The sequence below is a fragment of the Carassius auratus genome, chromosome 21 (genome assembly GCF_003368295.1).
Source record: "Carassius auratus strain Wakin chromosome 21, ASM336829v1, whole genome shotgun sequence".
NCBI lineage: Eukaryota > Metazoa > Chordata > Actinopteri > Cypriniformes > Cyprinidae > Carassius > Carassius auratus.
This window is the reverse complement of record NC_039263.1, coordinates 9,883,905-9,905,003: the sequence shown is the minus strand read 5'-3', so window position 1 is coordinate 9,905,003 and position 21,099 is coordinate 9,883,905. Positions and strand designations below refer to the sequence as shown.

At 36.3% G+C, this 21,099-nt stretch overlaps 1 protein-coding gene across 1 annotated transcript; it reads right to left on the bottom strand.

The window, feature by feature from the left end:
- Positions 1–357: 357 nt before the first annotated feature.
- LOC113038413 (glutamine--fructose-6-phosphate aminotransferase [isomerizing] 2-like) lies at positions 358–19,291 on the bottom strand. The gene is made up of 19 exons (XM_026195794.1): positions 19,141–19,291; positions 17,912–18,019; positions 17,518–17,613; positions 17,298–17,423; positions 15,551–15,609; positions 14,000–14,134; positions 11,718–11,779; positions 8,233–8,312; positions 6,621–6,738; positions 6,201–6,364; positions 5,049–5,144; positions 4,581–4,678; positions 4,110–4,230; positions 3,506–3,663; positions 3,161–3,275; positions 2,246–2,373; positions 1,979–2,146; positions 1,735–1,896; positions 358–1,478 (listed from the first exon to the last, which is right to left on the bottom strand). The coding sequence occupies exons 1-19, from the start codon at positions 19,145–19,147 to the stop codon at positions 1,434–1,436; spliced, it is 2,046 nt and encodes a 681-aa protein (XP_026051579.1). The 5' UTR covers positions 19,148–19,291; the 3' UTR covers positions 358–1,433.
- Between the last annotated feature and the right edge of the window lie 1,808 nt (positions 19,292–21,099).

Genomic DNA, 21,099 nt, shown 5'->3' with positions numbered 1-21,099 from the left:
GCAGATGGCAGTATGACGTTGAGCTGGTGAGTGCACTTAGATTCTCTAGCCAGTGTGCACTTAGAGATCACTTGGAAAAACATGATCACAGAACAGCTATTATACTGTATGAATGATGTAAGCCAATAACACTGGTGTTAAAAATTTAACACCGATCCATGTTTCAGTTTTTTAACTGACTATATGCCACCTTTGCAACAGCATTATCCTTGTTTTACTGGCTCTTATCAGTTATAGTTCATAGTATTTATTGCATTGCATTTTTTACTATACCATCTGTAGGGAAATGAATGGGTAGATATATAAAAAAGACAAAATCATATTAAAGTCGAATAATTAAAGTTACTGACACTGTCGCTGGTTGCACTTCATTTTATTAATTTTTTTCTATTTACAAGCAACTATTAAGAAATATAAAGGCTTTATTTTCATAGCTGCTCTCATACTACAACCCTCAACCCATAACTTAAAAAATATAAAACTGATTAAAAATGGATGTATATGACAACTATGTGTGCCAGGGAAATTATGTGTTAAATTATGTGTCCCAGAACGAAAGAAAAGTTATGCTGAGGGTTGGAAATCTCATTACGGCACAAAATATATAGATCACAAAAAATAATCACTGCAATCATTCATTAAAAAAAGAACAACTAAATCAAAAGCACATGTAATAACACAATGATTGTTCCAAAAATAAATGCTTCACAGTCAAAGTAAAGTCTAACAGTACAGTAAAATTTCCAGTGGAAGCCAGTTTTTATGTTAGATTTTCGCTAAGATAATTGAAGGCTGTATGAACGTTCAAGTGATTAACACTTGTTTGCTACAGCTCAGAAATGTGTTCAATGCAATAACAATAAGGACAAATAGTGTTTCCTAGTATTGCACATGATACTGTAGGTATTAGACCTTGCTTTTAAAAAAACAATTCATACTTGCACATTCATGTACTTCCACATCTATGCATCACTTTCTTATCCACTCAACATAACTAAGATCTTTGGTCCCTGTGATTGGTGGCAAGTTTCTTGGACATGCAGATTAATTGTGCAGATTAATGTATTGCACTTTGTTTTTGTCTGAGGTGAACATTTGACTTTGTTGTTATTTTTTAGGCTCAGTTAAAAGCTGAGAGAAATGGGCGTAAGGCACAGTTTAGGGTTCCTTCATTTGCACTTGGATGTTGAGGCACTTAAGAAACAAATGGTATTACGTCTATCTCACTAGAATAAAATACACCCCCCCTCAACCCCCACTGGTTCCATTCAGGTCTTGTGACCTTTAGGGATTTGGTCATGCTTCATAAATACCCACACACCCACATTCACACAGATGCTAACACACGTAAACACACACACTCTGGTAATTGCACTTTGGTGGTTAGTATTCTTCTCTTCTACTTCCACTAGTTCACATTTCCTGGGAAGGAGTTACTCCACGGTCACAGATTTGGCCAGGTTTCTTGGGCAGTCCACCTGATGGGAATCAAAAGATGATATATAATAAAAATACAGGAAATTGAATATTAAAGACATTTTCTGTAAAAAAAAAAAAAAAAAAAAAAAAACTGCTGTTTTGTATTGATTGTTTTGAATACAGTAGTTTCTTTTAAATGGTAATGCAAAAGTAATAAAAAAAAGTATTATTATAATATTAAAATAATACACATTATAATAAAAATATAGTTATGAGTGAATAAATAAATAAATAAAAAAGGAAAGGTAAACGTACATCATATCCTCTGAGAACAGCCAGATGGAAGGATATGAGCTGCAGGGGAATGACACTGATGATGCCCTGCAGACAGTCCACTGTGTGAGGCAGTTCAATGGTCTTATATGCCATATTGCTGATCTCTGGGTCATCCTGGCAACATAGGATGATGGGACGGCCCTAAAAGATATAGACAAGATATGAGTCATCATAAAGTGTTGAATAATTGGGCATATTCCAGAATACATGTGATGATGGTTACCTGTCTGGCTGTGACCTGTTGCAAGGCATTGTGGCACTTTTGGTAGCAAGCATCTCTCATGATGACCATGATGACCGGCATATGCTTGTCAATCAACGCCAATGGACCATGCTTCAACTCTCCAGCCAGAATACCTTCTGAGTGCATGTATGTGATCTCTTTAATTTTCTACAGGGCACAAAGACCAGGAAAGTGTGATTGACTAAACAACACGCCTGATTATATGCTCAGTAATACTGCCCCAACTATATATTTCACCATACTCACCAGTGCCCCCTCAAGGCAGGTGGCATAGTTATAGCCTCGACCCATGACCAACAAAGACCTCTGATGGTGGAGCTCATCTGCAATGCTTTTGATTTTGTCATCAAGAGCCAGAACTTCCTTGATCAGCTCTGGATGGGAGACAATGTCAAAGTTAATTTTAATCTCAAAGCACTATTTAAAGGTACAAGTTGTAGGACCTGCCATTAGAGGGCGCACTAGCAAAACAATAAAAATTGCATGGTTTGATGACGCTAAGAAGGAGCGTGGAATGATGGGATTTGTTGTCTTCTACACAACCGCTGATGGCCATCAAATCAGCCGGAAACTTAAATCATGGATTTAACGCGAGTTCAACAATTTGCGTGAGTAGATTACATACAAAGCCAATGCAAAGACGCGATCAGACTATGGACCAGACGCGTTCTCGCATGGGTCTAGAGACGCGATGCCCCGCGTTTGGCGTGTATGCCGCATAATACTAATCTTGTTGATCGTTATAATAGCATAAGTTTTCTGTAAAGATATGAATTAAAACAACTCACCTGTCGAGTAAAACACAAGCGAGATCGGCCTCTCTTTCTAGTTGAAGTTTGTTGCGAAGCTACTTCCGCATTTGTCACAAAATGCGACACTTGTTGTCGTGTGGTTTCTACGTCAGTAAAGGCAGTAACAAAGGGTAACTAACATCATCGACAGGCGACTGCACTGCCCTGTGTCACTATTTAGAATGGGAATTTTCTCATGATTTACAAGTAGTTGAAAACATTAGAGATATTGTTAGTAATCAGCTGGACAAAATAAAAAACACTAGCCTAGGGGTTTTTGGATATTTTACTGCAAAGACTCGTACAAATTGTACCTTTAACTATTGCAAAAAATACAGAGCTCATTACAGCAATTATTTTAAAAACACACCTGGCAGTTTTTTGAGTCCATTGATGATCTCCAATCTTCTCTGCTGCATTGAAAGCCTGTCTTCACTCATCATCAGGCCAAACATGATCAGAGACACAAACTGACTAGTGTAGGCCTGCAGATGATCGCAAGACATGTCAGGAGAGACACAAACATAACATAACATAACATAACATAACATAACATAACATAATATAATATAATATAATATAATATAATATAATATAATATAATATAATATAATATAATATATTTTCTGTATTATATATGTATTATTTTTCATTATTATTATTATTATTATTATTATTAGGCCAAAATGTTCATTTCTATTGGCCTCTACAGTACCTTAGTGCTGGCGACTCCAACCTCAGGCCCAGCATTGATGTGAACTCCACAGTCGGTCTCCCTGCAGATGGAGCTGCCAACAGTGTTGGTGACGCCCACAGTCAGTGCCCCGCGCTGCTTACAGTAGCGTAATGCCATCAGAGTGTCTGCCGTCTCACCTGATTGAAAGACATTATCAAGATTTAACAGCTTTCAGCAGCATTGACATGCATGTGTTAGTGTCATCAACCAAAAAACCTGCTGCCCCAGTAACAGTATTGCACTACCATTTTATTCAATAAAAGCATTGAGTTTTCAGTGAGTACTCAAAAATGTTAGCATTCATATTGATATATAAGTTTGCCTTTTAAATATGGAATTTGACATCCTAAAAAAAAACTGAGGAAAGTATTTTTTTATGGGAAAAAGAGGAGGAAAACATTGATTTAAATATATAAAAATTTTGTTCTTTTTACTGTTTTGTAGGCATCTGGGTATCTAGAGATTGTATCACCTCATGCACTTACTATTGTGTAATTTAGTGCCATATCAGTTCAAAGGTCATTAGAATCAACACTTTCCAGAATAAAAATCATATGAGTGATGGTAACAAGTTGCACTTTACCTGACTGGCTGATGAAGAAACAGACATCATCTCTGAAAACAGGTGTGATGCGGTCTAGGAAATCACTGGCCAACTCGACCATAACAGGAAGCTCAGTCAACTCTTCAAGGATCTGACGTGTCTGCACAGAAAATCAGAGATAATGCTGTGATCATGTGCTTGAGTCAGGGAAACAGCACAGTCATTGAAATAGACCCCTTGCTGAAGTCCTTCAAGCTAATATTGATATGTTCCCACAAACAATAGTTTCATAGACAGTATACCAGTCAATTTACAGTACAAAAAATCTGAAAGTTCAATGTCACTCTTAGCCAATCAGAATAATGTTTACCAAAGAGCCTTGTAATGAAAATGGATAACATATTCCAAACACATTTGCAACAAACATCTCATTCTTTCACCATTTTCATCTTTAAAGCAATACATTGTTCTCTGTTATATATCCAGAGAACAAAAATCACAAAAACTTACTGCTACTCCTGCATGGTAACTGGTTCCACAGCCAATCACAATCAAGCGTCTGCATCTCTTGATCTCCTTCAGATGGTCAGAAAGGCCACCAAGAATAACTGTGTACACATTTGAAAGCACAAATGAAATTGGTCTTTTTTGCAAATAATGTTCAGTTTCTTGCTTATACTGATTGTTTCTCTTCATAAGACCTCAACATAATATTATTGTCAGGAGCCATGAGCATTAATTTTGTATTGCATGATATTGACTGAGGGGAAAAAAATCACCTAGATCTTGGTTGGCCTGAGGATGAGCAAAATAACAACACATTTTATTTTTTATTTTTTTTGGTGAACTATCCCTTTAAGAATGTTTCTAGTGTTGCAGCATCAGATCAGCCTGTACTTTCAGGGTTGCGCTACAAGATGAAGCCTAATTTAATCTTACACTAATTTTGTTCTGGCAAAGTGGAAGGTCATGTTGTACCTGTGTTGCTGTCAAAACAGATTCTGCCTCTCATGGTGTTGACGACAGATTCAGGCTGCTCAAAGATCTCCTTTTGCATGAAAGCCTTGAAGTTACCTAGAGGTATGAAACAGTGTGAGCACAAACTAGTGTACAAAAGTCAAGATGACATTTGGCATGCAAAGTAACTGTTATCAAACCACAGACACTGCAGATGAAGATCAAAAGAACAGATACAGAAATGCCAGTAGAACTGGAATTACTCCAAAATTATCCTTTTGTGTTAGGGCTGTACAAATAAACGAATACAAATGCGATTATCATTCGTAGTTCACTGACAAGCAATGCAATTTCACATTCATTATCGAAGATGATACATTGGTGATAATAAACATGATATTGTGTAGCTTGGTGTAATAAATGCCGCTCCATCTGAAGGCATGCGATGGAGATTAACTACTAATCACAGAACCGGCTTTACTGACGAGATGCACATGATAGTCGCATTTGATTATTTGCACAGCCCTCCACTACCAAACTAACAGCCACTGGGTTTGGTATATTACTTATTTTCAGCCGAACAAAAAACAATCTGTCAAAAATGTTCAGAAACGTAGACCATGGCGCCTGCAACACCAAGGTTATGGGTTTGATCCCAAAGAAATGCAAAGACTGATATTCACTAGTGCTGTCAAACAAATGAATCGCGACACACATATATTATGTAAACAAAAACTTTTCCCTTGAATGTGATCAATCGCAATTAATCGCTTGACAGCACTAATATGGAACAGTATCTTATCAGTAAATGTTTTTTTTTTAAATGGTATTTAATGCTTTATTTTAATTTCTTACATTTTATTTACTAATCATTTCTTGAATTACTCAGTGGTCATGTGTTAAATTCATGTGTTTAAATTCTTTCATCATTTACTCAGCCCCAAGCTGTTCCAAAAGATATTCTGAAGAATATTTGTAACCAAACAGTTACTGGTAGCCATTAAGCCACAAAAAATACTATGGAAGTCCATGGCTACCAGCAATTAGCTTCTTCAAAATATCAGTTATATTCAGTTCAAACTAATTTGGAACAGCATGGGTGGGTGAGTAAATGAAATTTTCATTTTTGGGTGAACATCACTTTGAATGTTGTTTCGGTGGTGTTACTGTCACCTTTCATGATCTGCTGGAGCTCCATCTGTAGGGTCTGAATGGCACGGACGGGGTCTTCGCCTGCGGCACGCTTAATACGGTGCACATACAACTTCCCCTCCACCACTACAGCAACATCATCGTCCTCCAGATAAATCACCTTGTTGGTGTGCTCAATAATTGCACTGAGAGTGAAAAATCATAGTAAACATATTTTAGTATTATACTTTATTATCGCAATCACGTCTGTAATGAGGTTATGTGGCCAGCAGGGTGTATTCCTGAGCTGACATTATACAGTAGTTTTACTGTAACTAGTTTATTTCTGTGTAAACTTGACATCAGCAATCTTTAGGTTTCTTAAGGAGAAACAATAATGTCGATGTGAATATAACACTGTCGATTGCTCAAGATTCTACAGTGTAATAACATGTGTATTACCTAGCATCAGAGGCAAAGTAAAACTCCACCGCCAGTCTGTCATGGACTGAGTGCAGGGCATTGGTGCTGCCCCTTCGGTTCAGTAAGTTTTTCTCCTGTTCATCTGTCCTGGATTTACCTAGAGGAAAAAGAAATCAAAACCAGACTTCTTAACATCTAAAAAAAAAAAATTAGTGAAACATTAACAGAGAATTATTGCTTAAACCAAGAAACAAAGTCAGGCGATTTAATATTATACAATTAACTGACTTTTCTGATAGCATAGAGTCAAAATATGAATAAAAATTATTTAAACTGAAATCAAAAATTAGATATGTTAACTTAATAAAAACATATTTAAATGTTTAAAAAAAAATTAATTAAAATATTCACTTTACAACAGTGTATTTTGCCTAGATGTGACCCTGGACCACAAAACCAGTCACGAGGGTCAATTTTTCGAAATGGAGATTTATACATCACCCTAAAGTTGAATATATAAGCTTTCCATTGATTTATGGGTTGTTATAATAGGGCAATATTTGGCTGACATACAACTATTTGAAAATCTGGAATCTGAGGGTGCAAAAAAATATAAATATCGAGAAAATTGCCTTTAAAGTTGTCAAGTTCTTAGCAATGCAGATTACTAATCCAAAATGAAGTTTTGGTGTATTTACAGTAGGATATTTACAAAATATCTTCATGGAACATAAAAGAAAAATCTATAATTTGACCCATACGATGTATTTTTGGCTATTGCTACATACTTAATACCCCAGTGACTTGTGGTCCAGGGTCACATAAAGGCTACTCATCCTTTGATTATTTTACAATACGTTCATAAAAATAAAGCATTGTAGCTTTATGGTTATTACAAGCAGACAATGACAGCTGCCATCATAAAACAAAGAATTTCGAAGTCAGTTTTGGGCTGGATGCCACACGCCTTTTCCAAATCCTCAGCCCAAGATGTACCAGAGGTCACCATGAAAGCAATGCTGTCTTTCGTCTTTTTTTCTAAACCTGACAGCGCCCTGAGCACATTCTTGGCTTTTGTGGCAAAACTATGTGGCCAAAAGTATGTGACACCTCCGTCAAAATTAATGGTTTGGCTAGTTTCATCAATTCCGGTTGAGACAAATCTAAATGTTACAGCATGAACTTCCATTCTCGAAAACTGTGGGTTTCTGACTTCAAAAGCATTTCTGAAGAAACATTTCTTATTATCAGTGCATATTAATAGTTGCTGCTCTATTTTTTTGTTGTAGAAATAATATTTTAATTTCATAAATAGAAAGTTCAAAAGAACATGTATTATTCATAACAGAAATCTTTTGTAAGATTACAAAAAGTCTTTTCTGAAACATTTGATCAATTTATTGCATCCTTGCTGAATAAATATGTTAAAAACATACTGAGCCCAGAAACTAGATATGTCCTACTCCCTATCGATGCAAATGCTTTTGAATGAAATGTTTAGCAAACACATGCAGTATGGGTGTGGTGTTTGAGTGTTCACATACATCTTGGCTGTATAGTGTGAGATATCAAACTCACTTCTAATGAGCAGAACAGGTTTGGGAAGATGTACATGTGGATGAGAAGTAGGGATGATGTGAGCGGGACTTACTGCAGTTGTACTGGACAGGGATCTGCTCTGTGGAAAGCTCATACTGACTGCGCACACCGATGAGCAGCGGGCTGCCCCTCCTGTTTAAAATAAAAAGGATAGTTTGAATGTGCAGTGGCTGTGCTCTTCCATTGGCTGAGAGAACTGTGTTAGCAAAGCACTGCTGTAAACAAGACACCTGTGTTGAGGAGTGGTTTTTCAAGCTCTCTCTATTTAATATCCTTGTTAAGGTCTGCCCCTTCCCCTCTGTTTGAGGAAATATTTCAGACCTGTCCTTTGCATGCACCACCTTTCTTGCTTAGCGCAGCCCCACAGTCTCTTATGCTGACGTGCCAAAAGTGTCCACACTGGAGCGCTTTCTCAGTGCTTGCTTTGTTTGAACTGGTTGGGCAGTTGCATTTTAGTGTGCATAGCAAGCTAAATGTTCACCATCCTGTGAAGTGTATTTTGGATTCTAAATCTGGGCCACCTAAGAGATTTATTAATAAACCAAGAACAACAAAACCGCAACAGCACACTTTTGAGATGATTTTGCTTTGGGGTCACGTGTACTCAAGTTATAATCAAATAAAGGGGAGACAGGAAGTAAGGGGAAATGGAAGTGATGTGATACTGCTATACCATTCTTTAAGATAGATTATTTAAAGGGCATATGAAAAAAAAAACTTGGAATTTAGGATTTAGGAAGCCTGAATACATATTTCTGTTTTAAGTACTCCAATTTACAGTGTAGTTTTAGTATTAATCATAAACCATTTATAAAAATTAGAATTCACTTTTATTTTTATATTTCAGTATTTGTATACATCAGTTTTAATTTTAATTCTAGTTTTTTACGTTCTTTTGTCATTTTTATTTTTATGTTTAAAATAATTTTTATTTCATTTTTTAAAATGTTAGTACATTAATTTTCAGTTAGTTAACAAAGAAACATTTCTGTTCATTCAATTTATTTTCACTTAATATTTACATTTTATTCCAGTTAACGAAAACATTAAATTGCATATTAATGTTTTAATTTTATTTTTAATTTTTTTACAATTACATATTTAGCTAACAATAATATTAATAATTCACTGAACGTGAGTGGTACTTGTAAAAGTTAACACTGTGACTCTAGTGGGTCTATGAATTTTTTTCCAATTTGACAGATTTTTAAGACTATCAAATTAAGTTCATGTCTTAATTAAAAGGTTATCTTATCTAAAAATTAAAACTATCATCATTTATTCACCCTCATTAATTCTGTGTGTTTTATTTAATTAAAAAAGTAAATGGAGTCAATGTTGTTGCAGTATGACACCGCTTTTGTGGCACGTAAAAAATAAAATAAAATCTATGATTATGAAATTAGTTGTAATATTTAAAAAAAAGTTGAAATATTACGAGAATAAAGTAAAAACTTTTCAAGAATAAAGTCAAAACATTTCAAGAATAAAGTCAAAATGTTTCAAGAATAAAGTCAAAACGTTTCGAGAATAAAGTACAAGTGTTTTGTGAATAAAGTCAAAATTGTATGAGAATAAAGTGGAAATGTTTCGAGAATAAAGCTAAAATATTACGAGAATAAACTCGTAAAAATAAAATTATAACTTTAAATTCTACAAATTTAAATTCTCAAAACATTTCCACTTTATTCTAATAATATTTCAACTTTATTTTTGTAGTAGGCTATTTCGCCTTTATTCTTGAAACATTTTGACTTTATTTTTGTAGTAGGCTATTTCGCCTTTATTCTTGAAACATTTTGACTTTATTTTTGTAGTGGGCTATTTCGTCTTTATTCTTGAAACATTTTGACTTTATTCTGTTAGTATTTTGACTTTATTCTCGAAATATTTAAAGTTTATTCTTGGAATTTTGACTATATTCTCGAAATATTATGACTTTAATCTTGTTATCTTAGGTAAAAAAAAAAAAAAAAAAAAATTTAGTAGCACAAAAATGCCATTTACTTTTACAAGAAGATTTTAGCAATTTGCTTTAGAAAAACTGCAATATAACTGGAAACACATTGGGCCCTATCATACTACCGGCGCAATTCGACGCAAGGCGCAGCGCAAGTGTGTTTGCTAGTTTCAGTCTGGTGACATTCGCATTTTCCCATCCAGTGCCACGTTGCTTAATTAGCAAATGCATTTGTGCCTATTTGTGCACCAGTGGGCGTGCAGGTCTAAAAAAGAGGTGTGTTCAGGCATATTGCTATTTTAAGGAGCTGAAAATAGACTGCGCCATAGACTAACTCTAACCTGGTCTAAAGTCTAAAGTCAATGGCACAATATTTGTTTGTTATTTAAAGAGCGCGTTGGTAGAAAATGCGCCTCTGTGCTGGTCCACAGTGCGTGTTGACTTTTCTTTTTACACACAGGGATGCGCATCACACAAACATGCCAAATATTAAAAAAATATTACAGTGTAAAAGAATTTTATTGAGTAGGCTACATAAATATAAAAATTTAATGATGGATAGTCATTGCAAGTATTAGAATTAGGCTATCTATTTGCAATTCAGCCTATTACTAATTATAATGAAATTGGCTAATTAATTGTACAATCGTGCCAATACACGCACATATATATTAACTGACTCATTGCGCAGAGCTTTGGTGGATTCCTGCTTGTCCCGCAGATCAGTTTCTTCGCTTGAGAAGCATTCAGCTTTTCCGGCAACAAATTCTGCCATGTAAATAGCGATTCGCAGTTGCGCGAGCGCATCTCGAAAAAAAAAGTGGATTTGGACACAGCTGTGTCTTTGGATTTGGATTTGGATTTGCAACTGTGCCATGCGCTTTACACTTTGCGTTTATATCGTTAAAAAGGGCCCATAGACGTTATAATATCACATTCAATCAAGGATTATATTTGGAGGTCCTTGGTATCGAAGAGTTTGTATAGTCCTTAGCAAATGCTGTGAGCACATTCAAAACAACATCCCCCCTCAAAGGTTCCATGAATAACCTTTCCAAAAAGTTTCTTAGTTGGTGCAAAAACAACAATAGCATTTTTTAGTATTTATGCAGCAACCCACACTAATGGGTCTTGCAACATGGCCTGTCTTAAAATGTTCCCTTCACAGCTGTACAGAATTGACCAAAACCAACAACACATTCATTCACAACCAGCGACAGGCAGATGGGAATAATTAACTTCAGTCTTGGCTTCAGTCGACCCAAAATTATATATACAGGGTCAGTGTACCAACCAAGCATGTTGAAATAACCCTTCATAAACACCTTTGTTAAATCCCTGATTCCTGGACAGGCACATCTTTTTAAGAATCCTAGTTCCTTGTACTTAAATGTACAGATTGTAACTAAACATCATAAATCTTATCTGCCGAGATCGGATTATAACCTTCTGGCTCCTGTTCACTGGCACGTAGACAAATAATGGGAAAAGGTTCATCTCAGAAGACAGAAAGAGCAAGAAGGGAACAAGGAAACTTGAATGTCTTACAGTTCAGAGAAACCATAGCTCTTACTGACCTGGTCGCAACGGCCTCTCCGGGGAAATGAATGCTTTTGAAAACCAGAGCAAATGCCCCTTCCTTTGGGAAGATAGAGAAAAAAACTGTGAATGAGACAAATGTTCACTGAGGCACAGGAATATCTATGTTACAGATCTGAATGGAAACATCATCGTTCTATTGAACAGGCAGGGATAGGGTCTAGCATTTCTTCGTCAGCCCCCCCACCAGGAGCGCAGCACAGGATCAGGCCTGGAGCGGAGGCCTACAGAGGTGGAGGGGGCACAGGGGAGCTGAGACGAACAGAGCCCCACAGTGAGGGTTGAACTAAGGGGAATAGGGGCCCTCTCTGTGTGCTGAGGGAACTCATATTTGCCCCTACCTCCTCACTGAAACTCTCCTGACTCGCTGCCCAGAGGAAAACACACACACTCCAGTACACACATATATAACACACTGATACAGGACTCACTGCGTGCTTACAACCATGCAGCCTTTACTTAATTACTCTATCCATACACACACACTTGTATATACACACTACCGTTCAAAAGTTTTAATGTTTTTGAAAAAGAAATCTCTTGCTCCCCAAGGCCGGATTTATTAGTGTAACAATACATCAAAAATAACGCTATTGCAAATTATTATTTCAATTTACAGTAACTGTTTCCTATATATATACTGTATGTTTTAAAATATCAAAGCTGAATTTTGAGTAGTCATTACTCCAGTCTTCAGTGTCACATGATCCTTCAGAAATCATTTTAGTATGCTGATTTGGGGATCACAGACATTTCTAGCATTATCATTTTTATATTACGCTGTTATAATTATTCAGAATACTTTAAGGGTGTGTATATATATATATATAAATGTATGTGTGTCTATATATCTAATTAGTATTATTATTAAAATAACCTAAGTAGTGGGTTATTCCTGAGTCATATAAATATATTAATATATTTCACATACTACATATTTAATTAATTGCATATAAATTATTTCAAATTATTTTGCATTACAATTCTAAGAATTTTGAGGAAAAGGTGCTTAATTTACTTTATGTAGCATTCTTATTTCCTGCTGATTTTGAAGTGAAATATTACATTATTTTTGAGATTCAGCATTTAGATCTTTAAATCAGTGTATTTACTGCTGATTTCTGTAGAGTACCAGTACACAGATGTAAATCATTTTTAAAACTTATTAATTGTAACCTAACAAGTTTCCTCTGGCCTCAGGCTTTAAAACACTTTTTTCCCCTTTTAATTCTAGCAGGAACCTTTATTTTAAGTGTGCGTCTTTACAAAGGTAAGTGCACAAAGCACCCATGCCTGTTTTAAATTAGCCTCGGTAAGACATGTTTTTTTCTTCTCTCTTGTTTCATTTAAAGCAGGTCAGTTAATGTCCTTGGCCGCCCCATAACACACAACTGCAAAATGTTATCATCCTTTTATCTCGCAGCCTTCCTTTACTATGATGGCTGTCAGAGCAGTTTCGAAAGAGAGCAATAAAAAATTACTGTAATCAATTTATCAAAGAAGCCATAAAACATAGAGAGTCCGGTAGAGATGGTGAAAACACAGAGTCATTACGCTGATAGGAAGGCAGGGTGTTTTACAAACCTATGATAAAGACTAGACTCCTGTCAAGAATATCTCAAAGGGCACCTTCTTCGTTCATACAACGTCACTGAACAATGTTTGGACAGAGCTGAACTTCCCAGCAGAGGATATTATGGCCATGAGAGTCGTCCAAAGGTGCTGACAATGAATCATAAAACAAGGTCCAGCTGTCCACATTCAAAAGTCTAGGTAATATCAGTCACTTGGAGACGAGGAAGAGCCATTCGGCACGCCATTATGTGCTGATAAATGTAGCTATTGGTTATATAACTGAAAATGAGGAAGAACAAACTTTGACTACGTGATCAATTTATCAAAGATAAGAAAAATGTATTAAGATACAGGGAAGCAAGCAAATGCAGAAAATGTTTTCGCTTTTAACTTTTTGTAAAGTTTTTAATGCCTTACTTGATTTATCTGTGGGAACTTTGAGAGACTCACAACAACAATTACGGCAAAAAACATAACTACCCCTCAAACCCCTCAGAGCAGTACTTCTGAACTCCTTTTCCTTGTTTTTAAGAGGGCTGAAAATGAGCAAGAACTGGCCTTTAACTTTCACAATCCGAGCAAGGGGTTCCCAGAGGCATTTGAGTAAGAACACCCCCTCACCCCAGACACACACACTCTCACACACACACACACACACACACACGTACACACTCATGATGCTTACCAGCTGCTGGATGACGCGCTCCACTAGGGTGGAGAAGGACACATAATCGTTCTCGCGGTTGTCATAGAGGTACTTGATCAACTTAGGAATGACCTCTGTGTCTGTGTCTGACTCAAAATCATAGCCTTTGGAAACCTGTCAGTGGATTGGGATGGAAAAGCCATGGTTACAGACACAAGCAGCGGCAAAACAAAACATGTTTCTCTTTTGTGGAGAAGAAATCAGAGATAAATGAAAGTGACACAGAGAGGAAGTGGAATACTCAACATATTAGTTTTAAATGATGATTTCATTGCTTATAAATTTGTATTATGGGATACTGTGCAACAAACTATTAGATGTGACGTAACTAACAATAAATAAAATAGTGTACACCATATAAGAAAGTCGCAATCTATAAAATGTAAAAAATGTCAATTATATCATAAACAATTACTTATTTTTATACATTGTATTAATACGCACCTTCTCTTAAAGTCCATTCCCTAACAAATGATTATCATCTAAGTTATGACCTAAGGAGACCAGGAATGTGATATTTGCGTTTTATGTCTTGACTATGCACATGCACTGCACATACCGAAATCCAGTCATTTTATTAGGAATCTGTGCGACAAGGAAATTCACAAAGATATTCCCTTGACAAAATTCCATTCTAGTTCGATGTGGTTTTATGTTTCTGTTTGTTAATTATTAATAAGTATTATAATTTGCCTATACTGTATTCAAGTTCTTAAAGGGATAGGTCCCCCAAAATTGTAATTAGTTACTCACCCTCAAGTCATTCCAAAATCATAAGACCTTCGTTCATTTTCGGAACACCAATTATGATATTTTTGGAGCTTTTCTTACCCTGCATAGACAGCAATGCAACTAAACGATCAGCGGACAGTTCACACACATTATGGAGAGTACAATGAGGAATGTGTGTGCATTCTTCTGCTCGTAAACAAGGCGCAGCTCATGTGTGTTCCACGTCAGCAGCATCACACCCATGCATTGTGGTGCATTCAACTCTTGATAACGGCAGAGGACTCTCCCGGGAGAGAAGAAATCATTGAATAAAGTTGTTCTTTTTGTTTTCTTTGTGAAAACAAAAAATATTCTTGTAGCTTTGCAAAATTACAGTTGAACCACTGATGTCACACCGAGTATTTTAACGATGTCCTTACAATGCTTCTATGCCTTGACCGTGGTGGTACCTTTGCTGTCTATGGAGGGTCAGAGAGCTCTTGGATTTCATCAAAAACATCTTAATTTGTGTTCTGAAGATGAACGAAGGTTTGGAATGACATGAGGGTGTGTAACTAATGACAGAATTTAGAGTTTTTTGGTGAATTATCTCTCTAATACATGTTCCTTGTCTTAATTTGATAAATTAATTTATTCATAAAAAAAATGGAATGACTGAAACAACATTTCTTTTCCACTAATGTAAATGTATGCATTTGTTCTGGTTCTTTTCTGGTATGTAGCACCCACTTTCACATCAATAAAGTAAAATGGATGCAATGACAAGCGCTCTAGTAAAGAGATGCAAATACTGCTTACCAGGTACTTCTTCAGCTCCTTGTAATTTGTGATGATGCCGTTGTGGATGACAACAAATTCTGGAGAGAAACATACAGAGCTGTATGAATACATTCAAAATTAATTCATTAGCTGAATGAGAACTTGGGTGCAAACACATAAGAAAAAAACTAATCATAATGGGCTCTCCAATCCCGTTCCTTGAGGTCTTCCTAAAAAAAGAACAAAGATCTAACCGGTCTCAACTTGATAATCATGAAGACCTTGATTAGCTGGTTTAGGTGTGTTTCATTGTAATGTAAAAAAAAATGTAATTGTGAAACCCTGAAAGAAAGCCCTCCACATAAATCATCACAAATGCAAAAAGTAGAAAGGTATCTGAGACAAACCATGTAATGCATTCTTGTTCACGTGTACTACAATGTAAAAATAGCTGTATGCCATATGTCATGTCTACCATATATCATAGTTGATACACAACAATGGCTGATGCTTTCACGAGCCGTTCATGGATTTAGGCCTACATGCTTTCTATTTCAAAATGAAACAGGCTTGAAGATTGTCTATTTGTCTGTTGATCTTTGTGTGGTGTAGTAATTGTGTATACGTAGGTGATCTTATTCAAAACTATTTGTCCTGACTGAAAGCACAATAGAGGTAAAAAGTGTAGACACACCCACATTTTCCTAATGATCTTTGTAATACTACACCGCTTAAAGTGCAGAATTTACTGCAGTAAAACATACATTTAAAGAATAATAAATACAAAAATTCATAAACAAATTGGAAAAAGCAGTCAATGTGATCAGTATACAAGTGCAATCATTCAATAATACTGGAAAAGCATCCCAGGATGCACCTAATAAAGTTGGCTGAGAGAATTTCCAGACTGTTCAGAGCTTTGGGAAAATGTTTGTGGCTTTTAAGAAGATAAAAAATTAAACAGATTTGGTCAATCATTTTTTAAATATAATGCCTTCATTTAAAATAAAAGTGGATAGTAGACAGAGAGCAAAGTGTGAGAGAGAAAGAGACAGACGGGATCAGAGAAGGATCACAAGCCAGGGTCCGAACTCAGGTCAGGAGCGCTGCCCGAAAAGCTGTTCAATCATTAATAAGACATTAGGGTTGTCCAACATTTTGACAGTTATGTTGAATCTTGAAGAATAATTTCCTTTTCCCTGTTCCTGTGTTCAAAGGGCTGTATTATTTTACAGTGGGGTCAATAGTCTGAGACTACAATAAAAACTTGCTTTTCAAAATTAATTTAAAAAATCCAAATAAAAGTTCAAGAGAACAATTTTGCAACTTATAAGTCACTAATCAAATGTAGCTAACACTGTAATGCTGCTTCGTACAGATGCTCATTGAATCATTCTGAAATCCAGCTGAATAAAATAATCATCAGGCAAAATATAAAATAAAAAAAATAAAACCTTCAAACTGAACGGATTTATAAGGAGAAAGTTTGGTAGCACACCAAACTGTATGGCGAGAGGAACCACCTGCTGTCTGTTTCTACCCCCTACTTAGGTGTTTATTTTCAGAGGTGAACTTTCTCATCTGAACTGTCATTCACAGCATTATAGCCTTCGCCAGCCTTTCATTTACAAACACAAACTAATGGCTTTAAAGCCTGTGTTGGCTACCAGGTCCTGTATTTTCTGGACAAAGAGCTCATAAACTGACGGCAACCCCAACTGGTTCACCAATGACCAGATATAAACCAGGTGACCCATCGTAAGGTCAGTTAATCGTGTTGTTTTACCATTGTTCTTGTCGGATCGGTGAGGGTGGCTGTTGAGAGGACTGGGCTCTCCATGTGTGGCCCAGCGAGTGTGAGCAATGCCAAAGTGTGTGTCCAGTTCTGCCTCGAAATCGATGGAGTTGTTCTCTGACAATACAAATCGGAGAGAATTAATCATTAAAGAAACACTTTAAAGAAGAAAATAAAGAAGACTGATAGATAGTAAAGTGGGATAACATACTGTAGATCTCTTCATCAAGAGCTTTCACCTTCCCGGTCGTCTTATAGAGGCTGACACTAGCAGCACGATCTTTACCTGAGCCATCCAATGCAACACCTGACCAAAAAACACACAGTTTTCAGCAAAGAACAGCATCATACTCAGTCACTCAGTCTCTTTAGCTCTATTTAAAACTCTTGATAAACATGCACAAAACAAGATTAACATCACAATAATCCCCTTCACACAAGTATCGACTGACTGCTTCAGATACATCAGCAGAAGAACTGACACTCCAGGCCCACTGTGCTGCCAAAACCCAAGAAACGAGGCCACTGTTCACGTCTTGAGCCGTATCTGTTACCTGCGGAACACACTGACATTACCCTCACTGAGGTGGGAGTGGCGGTCTTACCTGCAGAGTCATAACCCCTGTACTCCAGCCTTTGGAGTCCCTTTATGAGGGTCTGAATGATATCTCTCCTCGTCCGTGGCACTCTGTAATTCAGGTAGGCGAAAATTCCTGCCGGGTACAAGGTAACAAGGCTTGGAGAGTGCAGAACACTAACAGTCTGGTTTTTAAAGTGACCCAGTTAGCATCCCAAGAATAGGTTTACAGACTCAATGTCAAAAACTTTAAGCATATCAAACACATTAAGACTTTAAGGATTCAGATAAACCTATTAACTAAAGGAGGGAAAATATTGATAGACAGTTAAGATTAGACAGACCGACCGACAGACAGACAGACAGACAGACATATATATATATATATATATATATATATATATATATATATATATATATATATATATATATATATATATAGATAGATAGATAGATAGATAGATAGATAGATAGATAGATAGATAGATAGATAGATAGAACGTTGCTATTATAATCTTCAGGCTTAGGTCATATTGAGTAATAATAATAATATGACAGTAATTATTGTGCTAATGTCTCTTTAAAACAACTTATAAATCTTTTCTTCTTTTAAGAAATACAAGTCATTATTAATATTAATCACCACAATAGTCTCAATAAGAGATTGCTTAATAACTCTGAGGCAAGGGAGTTTATTATAAATCTCTTGGTGACAGACAAAGTGATAGAGTTCCTTTAACATTTGGAATCAGCCACGTCGCCAGGTGAAAGTGCTGGATCCAGATAGTATTCAGGATGTGTCTTAAAACGCAGAGTGTGCTGCTAACTAGACAGCATACATGTGCGTCATCACGCCCAAACCTATACATCAGACATCATATTTACACGATGTAGGCGCAGTTCGAACGTTCGCTGTCGCCTCTGATGTTCAAAAATCGCTGTCTAGGTAGGCAGCTCACTATGTTTTGAGACACCACCGCTCTCGCGCTTCAAACCGGATCTGTCACTCACGTCATCTGTCACAACTCCAGTGAATGATGACCAGACCACCCAAATATTTACGCTGGCATGTATATACCATATATTCACCTTCATACACACAGGCCAGGAACAGATAGTTTAATACATGCCATAACAATATTAAATATGATAGTTATGACAGTATGAGAAATAGGCTGCCTTATCATCAAAGCGATTCATTTACAGTAACGTTATTCCTATTTCTGTAGAGAAATAATAATAACAAGCTGAACTTACCGCACATCGTTCAAGTGTTTTCTTTCAAGCTGAAAGTAGTTTGAAGGGTTTGATGGTGAAGCGGAGTGGAGCTAGTCGCAATATGATCCAAAGTCTTCGAGGAGGGATAACAAACAGCCGCTTGGATTTATAACTTAGAAACCGCTCCACCTCTGGTTACTAAGGCAACGTCAGCCCCGCCCACCTCTGGCTGACTGAGAGGACTAACACTTTAATTCATTGCTTTATACTAGGATTCCTGTTTTTGATCATGTTTTATGTTTATAAAACTAGTTTTCCCTCATTCCTTCCGGTGTAAATACGCCCAGCACAGGCTGTGTGCTGTGTCACTGAGAGAAAATTTGTTTATCCAAAGTGTGTCTTTAAAGTGGAGGAACGAAGCAAAGGTTTAAAAATGGTTGTTTTAACAGGAACAATTTGAAGTAGCCTAATTATATAACATAATATAACATATGTATATGCTGTATAAATTAATAAATGAGTAAAAAAAAAAAAAAATAGATATGAACACACAGGCTAGTATTCACACATTTAGGCTACTTTGGGGACAAACCACATGCTTCTATTGTTTTTTAATAGAGCAAATTATAGATATTACAAACTTCCCATAAATGCGATGGAAAGAAAATTCCAGTGTGACAACTAGTCTCAGTTGCCCATATACTGTAGCTTAAATGGTAGATAGCAAAAAGTACACTGACACCACACCCATATGTGTTTGATGAACACTTAATTAAAAAACCACTGGCATTAATGGTTACGCTGCTGCTCCTTAAACGTTAATGTGAAGAATTTACACTATGTGAGCATGAATGCAGGTCTGTACTCCAAACCAGACTTTAAGAGCATCAGGGAGGTCATTTTTGTATTAAATATGCACTTGTATCGTAGCCTGCTTCAAATCTTAAAATTTTATAATAATAATAATAAATAATAAAACAACAAGTGGCAGACAATATCATATTATTAATTATGAGAAAACTGAAAGAACTTAAAGGGATAGTTCACCCAAAAATCAAAATTATGTCATTAATAACTCACCCTCATGACGTTCCAAACCCGTGTGACCTCCGTTTATCCTCGTAACACAGTTTAAGATATTTTAGATTTAGTCCGAGAGCTCTCAGTCCCTCCATTGAAGCTGTGTTTATGGTATACTGTCCATGTCCTGGCTTGGCTCGGTGTTCATCTTCAGTTCTCTCTTCACAGCAGTTCAGTCAGTGTACTGTTTGAGTAAATGAATTACTCCGGGATATTGGTTTGTTTTAATTCAAAGGAAGTGTCTACCTCATTAAAAAAGTTAACAGCTTAAGTCATTTGTGGATTAATGCGTATTGGAGACATGAACCGTTTAAAATGATTCAGTTCGATTTGGTGAACTGTTTCAAAAAGATCCGGTTACATCGAATGATTCGTTCGTGAACCAGATACCACAAACTGCTTTGTTTTGAACTCTCTCACAACAGACACGGAAGAGAAGACAATAATGAACAAAGTCGTCGTTTTTGCTATTTGTGAACCAAAATGTATTTTCGATGCTTCAAAAAATTCTAACTGACCCTCTGATGTCACATGGACTACTTTGATGATGTTTTTCTTACCTTTCTGGACATGGACAGTGTACCGTACACACAGATTCAATGGAGGGACTGAGAGCTCTCGGACTAAATCTAAAATATCTTAAGAATATGAACGGAGGTCTCACGGGTTTGGAACGACATGAAATAATATAAATTTGGTCATTAATTACTCACCATCATGTCTTTCCAAACCTGTAATATCTATGTTCAGCTTCGGAACACAAATAAAGATATTTTTGTAGAAATCTGCAAGGTTTCTGACCCTGCATAGACAGCAACACAACTGACATGTTTAACTATTAAAATATTAAATAACTATTAAAAGTTAGTAAGGACATTGTTACAATAGTCCATGTTACAACGCGTTTAATAAAGTCGT